The 6,000-nt window shown below is 43.0% G+C and overlaps 1 protein-coding gene across 2 annotated transcripts in view; it reads left to right on the forward strand.

Annotated features, from left to right (window-relative positions):
- The window catches only part of FAM124A (family with sequence similarity 124 member A), a 45,417-nt gene extending 41,171 nt beyond the window's left edge, over positions 1-4,246 (forward strand). The window contains exon 4 of one of the 2 annotated variants that reach the window (XM_076364091.1): positions 249-4,246. In XM_076364091.1, coding sequence (XP_076220206.1) covers positions 249-1,052 — 804 coding nt within the window. In that variant the 3' untranslated portion in view covers positions 1,053-4,246. The remainder of the gene's footprint in view (positions 1-248) is intronic. The other variant, XM_076364097.1, reaches the window with a different exon arrangement.
- Positions 4,247-6,000: the final 1,754 nt, after the last annotated feature.

Consider the following 6,000-nt stretch of genomic DNA (forward strand, 5'->3'; position numbering starts at 1 on the left):
ATTCAGCCCGCAAGGCAGGGCTCCTCTACCATTTTTTCATGTTGTCTTCAAGGCTTCTTATGTAAATATTTGGGATTTTGGCAGGGTGCTTTCTCTTTTTTATTGAAGTGAAACATTTGCTGCAAGCATACTGAATGAAGTCTGCTTCGTAATTATTTGCAGTAACAACTCAGCAACGGAGACTTACGGTTGTAAGACTGCCAATTCTGTATTAATGTGATCTTCTTTTCTCCCTCTCCCGGCTGCAGCAAGCACGCAGTTGGTGTAGGAAGTCTGCAAAGCAGAACAAGCAACCATATCCATCTGTGTCAACAGATTCCCGCTTCACCACTCTGCCAGCCTTTCTTCCTCAGAGCCACCAATCTGTCCCTGAACAACCAAAAGAAATGGGTCAAAAAAAGGTACATCATGCAAAAGGCCTTGGTCATCATCTTGGTTTCTCCCAGCAGGACCTGAGAGACAGTGATCGAGGAGACTTCACACGCAGATCCAGCAGTGCCTCCAGCATTTCGTGTTCATTTCAACGAAGCAAGTCTCTGTTCTGCTTGCCCACAGTGAACTCCTCCTCAGCCTCAGAGACTTTTCATTTCAGTGAACCATTTCAGTTCTTAAATACTGGGTCACCTGCAACCAGGTTAAAAACATGGAGATGCAGCCCCAGGCTTAACATTGACGACTTGGAGGGTGCCCAGGAGACTGATGTAGACACAGGGATGAAGCTGTCCTTCTCAGACCTGTCTGTGGTCTCTGCATACTCTGCCCTTAATGGATTTTGCAATGACTTGGAAGCCTCTCTTCCCCCACAGAAGCAAACTGTCGGTAAGACTAAACAGGCAGCCACCAGTGGAAGGCCTGTATCAGCCATGTGCAATACCTTTGAGTCAGCTGACGGTTCACTGCCTTCTCTCTCTGAATGGTCTTCCAGCTCATGCATGTCAGCATCTCTCTCCAAGCAGCCCAAACAGTCCTCGAGAGCAGCTTCTTGTTCCTTGGATGATCATGGTAGTGTTTGCCCAGCTTCACCAGCTAACGAAGAAGAATTTTACATCTGAGGTTTCTCTGTCTTACACCTTCCAGGGCAAACGTGTTCTACTTGTGAATGACAGCAGTGGGCCCACCTTGAGCTTGCAGAAGGTTCCTTGCTGAGGAGAAGGTGATGCAGCAGAGCATGCTAAATATTTGAAGAAAACATTCGGATCCCTCAGAGATGGGTGTCCCCAAACGATGTACAGTAAAGCAGTCTGAGCTTGCACCCTGTAAGTTTGTGCTGGAGGGGATGATCAGAGGCTTGTCCATGGCAGTGCAAGGTGGATGGTTTCTATGACTGACCCTTGGACTGGTGGTGAAGGAAATCCCAAAAGAGGCACACACTAATCCAGTTTTCTTTGGCAGAAACTGAAGAGTGATTTGTGACACCAAACTGCTTTAACTTTTCTGAGAAATTCCCTTAACTCAGCAAAGATGGGAGGAGAAAGGGGTCTTCTTTCCCTTTCACAAGTTCCAAAGGCAGCTCTAAGCACAGCAGGTGCCATTAACACGTCTCCAGTAAAGTCAGGCGTTTCCTGCGAGGACACACATGGTTCCTTCTAACTTCTGAGAGTTGGCCGTGCTGAGGTGGGGAGAAGCTTCACTCCTTCCCCAGGGAAGAGGAAGCTCAGCTGTATCTGTTACTTCGACAGTCCAGGATGTGGAAAGTGCCAAAAGGGAAACCTTACAGAACATTTTCAACCCATCCCCTCAAAAAGCCCATCCTTTCCAGATGGAAGGGAGCCATCTGGGCTGTTGTCTGACCGCTCATGTAGACAGTGGTAAACCCAAGTAAACCATGTTTGCTACTTCTAACTCAGGCAATACAGAGCTTACCTTTTTGGAATACAAAACAAGGAAGACAACCCAGCATTTTTATATATTGCTACACCACTAGTCCCAAATATATGGCAGCTCCCTATTTTTTAAGGGGTTGTTATTTTATTCTTCATATTTCCAGTGCAAGCATACTTCTTTCTGAGTAAAACACATTTCTTCTCAAATACCTCTCTCCAAAGGGAGAATGAGTCAAATTTTACTGGCTTTTCAAGTGATGTTTTTAAAATATGCATTCTTGATAACCTGTTTTGCTCCAATTCATTTGGTATTAAAAAAAAAAGTAAAAAGCTATTAATATGACAGCTAAGTACCTTCACAAGGATTTAAGTTGTATATACAGATTGCATCATGCATGTTCTGAAAAGTTACATTTTTGGCAGAGAAGTGGTGCCAATTGCAGCTCTGGCCTACCCAGTGAGAAAATGACCATGTGAAAAGGTGTATGTATAATGCTGTATGTAACCTATATACAGGTGCAGATGCTGAAGACCTACCATGATGGCGTTGTGGTGGATGGAATAAAAACACATTTGCAGAGAAAAATGTTTGCTATATTACCAGGCAGTTTTACTCAGAAGAATTGCTGCTTTGAAAAAAAAAAAAACCCAAACAAAAAGCGCACACATACTCTAAATAATATTTACAAAAAGTGGAACAGGTCCCCTGACCCATTTAAGTAAATGCACAGTTTGTACAAATAATTCCGGAAGAAAGTCTGGGGGAAATTTAGTACAGGTTTATAGGGGAGGAGGGGGGATTCCATTAAGCCTGCACCCCCAATCCGGAAGACGCCAGAGGGATAGTCAAGAGTCAGGATGCTGCTCCTCAAGGCTTTTTCCTTTTGCTGTCATTTTCGCCACACACGGAAAGAGGCATCAGGCTGAAGTCCAAGTCTCCTCTTTGTGAGATGCTATCATAGCATGTACCAGAGGTAGACCTTGTCTTTTGTGCTAAACACCATGTATAAATAGGAAAATCTATTCAAGCTCTAAGAGCACAGGAGATTATCAGCCTCCTCCTGCCCTCCAAACTGTTCAGGCTTACTGCAGTTTTGAGCCGACTGTTCTTTTAAGAAATGTCTGGGACAAGAAATAGCACCAATGAAGGATTTGTCACGTTGTGCATGTGTTTACCTGCTCTATACTTCTTCAGAGTCCATGCAGCCTTTCCCCTGACTTTCGGGCCTTTAGATCAATCCCCCTCTGAATACAACGGACCCAATTTATCCAAAGTTGTGCTCCATGTTATTGTTTGTACCCTGTCAAAATACTTGTAAAACACTGTGAGGTCAGACCAGCAGTTTTTTCCATCAGCTTGCAATTCACCGTACGAGCAGCAATGCCTAGGACAGTCAGGCTCCACAGGTTTAAACTTATGATTCATTATTTTCTGTCATATTCATGGTAGTACAAAAATAAATGATGAAATAGCATTGTATATTTATGGGACAGCCATTTTATCAAGACTAGCCACTTCCAGATATGACAACCAACAAGATAATTTTGGTTCAAATCTGTTAAAAAAGTTAGTATTCATTATTTGGAACAGGAGAAAAAAAAAGCCTTTTCACAATATTTTAATAATATAGATAATATTTGATCTGAACATGAAATCAAAAACTGGTTTGAGTTGATGTGTCTGTCTGATCCTGGAATCATGCCAACACCCAGACTCCTGACAAAAGCTGATTGGGGCTTTTAACGAAGAGGAGGCTTTGAAACATCTTTCCGCCTAGGGTATGCCTCTGCAAGAAGGAGTTCAGCACATCTGGGGGCCGTCTCCTGACGCAGCAGGAAGCACTGGTACTGAAGGTCTACAAACAAGCACAAGATAACTCAAGTGTCAATCGTGAGGCTCATGTGCAGCATTAACTGGCAGCTCCACAAACATCTCAGCTCCAGATTTTACCACATTAATCCTAATGGGAAGAAAGCCAAATGAGCTTCCACGGACTCTGAATTTATGCTGTCTCCACTGGTTCTGTCTCCAAGTATTTCTGTTCTGTTTATTGATACTTAGCTAGAAATGAAAGTTTTAATTGTTTACATTCATGGTGCTTGTGACCAAGTTTTGGAATAACTGAGTGTCCTACTGTCAAGAAAAACAGAGATGATAGTGTACAGAAAACTTTTGTCTATAATAAAGCAAGCCAGATTTTGAAGAGTGTGTCACTGAAGGTAGGCTTCATTAATTCTCTTCCCATTATTTAAGAAGGGGCTGATCTCTTCAGAGAGTTGAATATGCACAAGTTTCATGGCATTTACTTATTGTTTTGGTTAAATTATGAACAATGTCATTTGAGAACTGCAGGTTTTCCCTGAACTTCCTTCTCACCCCAGAATGTGTTGCTTCTGTGAAATAAAATAGAGATGAAAAGTCAGTTGTGCTTAACCTTCTGTGTGTTCATTTATGAAGTATTGCAGACTCACTGACTATTTTAACTAGGCTTCAAAATGACTGCAGTGACACAAGCTCTCCAACTCTTGGCAGTGCATGTCGGTGGGATAATTACAAAATAAACATAGCAAAAATATTTTTATGTTGGACTCAGCTTTGCCTCTGCAGACCGGATCTTTTGATTCTCGCTGTGGTGTTGTAAATCATTTGCTCCAGTAAAGCTGAATGATAAAATAGGAGCTGTGACACATATTGGTAATCTTGCATGCTTAAATCCCATCTTGGTTTATTTCATGTACATTGGTCTTCATAATAGTGCTTCCCTCTTATTTCCATCAGTGTGTGGTGTTATCTATTATACATTTCTTTTTTCCCCTCATGGGACGTGTCTGCATGTCAACATTACATTGTATATGCAAAGCTATGTAAGTTTGGCTTTGTTTCATTTTTATGGTTTAACATTGTGGGTTTTATATATATTTATACGGCAGTTATGGTGTCGTACAAACATCAGGAGTTAGAATAGGCCTCTGGAGGTCATCTAGTCCAAAGTCTCTGCTGAAAGCAGGCACAAAGCTGCTCAAGCCTCAAAGCTTTGAAGTTAAATCAGGTTGTTCAGGACCTTGTCTGGTCAGGTTTGAAAATATCCAAAGGTGGCAATTTCACAGTGTCTCTGGGCAATGTGTGCCAGTGCTTCACCACTGTCATGGTGAATGAACAGTGGTTCCTAATCTGCAGTCAGAATTTCCCATGTTCGAACTTGTGATCATTCCCTCTTGTTGTTTCGCTGTGTACCTCTGAGAAACTCTGGCTCTGTCTTCTCAATAATCCCCCTCTAGGTGTTGGAAGACTGCAGTTGCTCCCGCAGCTTCTTCTTGCACATCATATGCTCTAGCTCCCTGACCATCTGAACTCTCTCGTTTGTCAGTATCTCTCTTTTAGTGGGAAGCCCAAAACTGTATGCAGCCCTCTGGATGTGGTTTGAGGAGTGCTCAGTAGTCAGGAAGAATAATTTCTGTCAACCTGATGGCAACTCCCTTGCTTATACCACCCAGTATGCTGCTGGTCTTATCACTGCAAGGGTACACTGCTTAATCATGTTCAACTTGCTATTCACTGGGACCCCAAGATCCATTTCTGCAGAGCTGCTCCCTAGCCAGTAGGTCCTTAGCTTGTGCTGTCATACCAGGTTAATCCATGCCAGGTGCAGGACTTGCATTTGTCTTTATTGAACTTTGTGAGGTTCTTTTTGGCACCTTCCTCCAGCTAGTGAAGGTCTCTGTGAATGCTAGCCCTGCCCTTCAGTGTATCAGTCAATCCCCCCAGCTGGGGGTCATTTGCAAACTCGCTGAGGGTGCATTTCATCCCCTTATGCAAGACATAGACAAAAATGTTGAACAGCACTGGACCCAGTGCTGACCTCAGAAGAATGCCACTTGCAGCTGGCTACCAGTTAGACTTTAAACTGTTGACCAGTACACTCTGAGCCTGACAATTCAGTCAAGTTATTCACCCATGTTGTAGTCTACCCATCTAGTTCATGTTTCCTTGATTTGGCTACAAGGATACTGTGGGAGACTATGTTGAAAGCCTTACTGAAGTCAAGGAAAATTACATTCACTGTTCCTTCTCCATCCACCAAGGAAGTTATCTCATCAAAGGCGGCAATCAGGTTAGTCAGGCATGATTTACTGTTGGCAAATACGTGCTGGCTTTTCCAAATCACCTTGTCCACCT

Source organism: Aptenodytes patagonicus, chromosome 1, assembly GCF_965638725.1.
Source record: "Aptenodytes patagonicus chromosome 1, bAptPat1.pri.cur, whole genome shotgun sequence".
Taxonomy (NCBI): domain Eukaryota; kingdom Metazoa; phylum Chordata; class Aves; order Sphenisciformes; family Spheniscidae; genus Aptenodytes; species Aptenodytes patagonicus.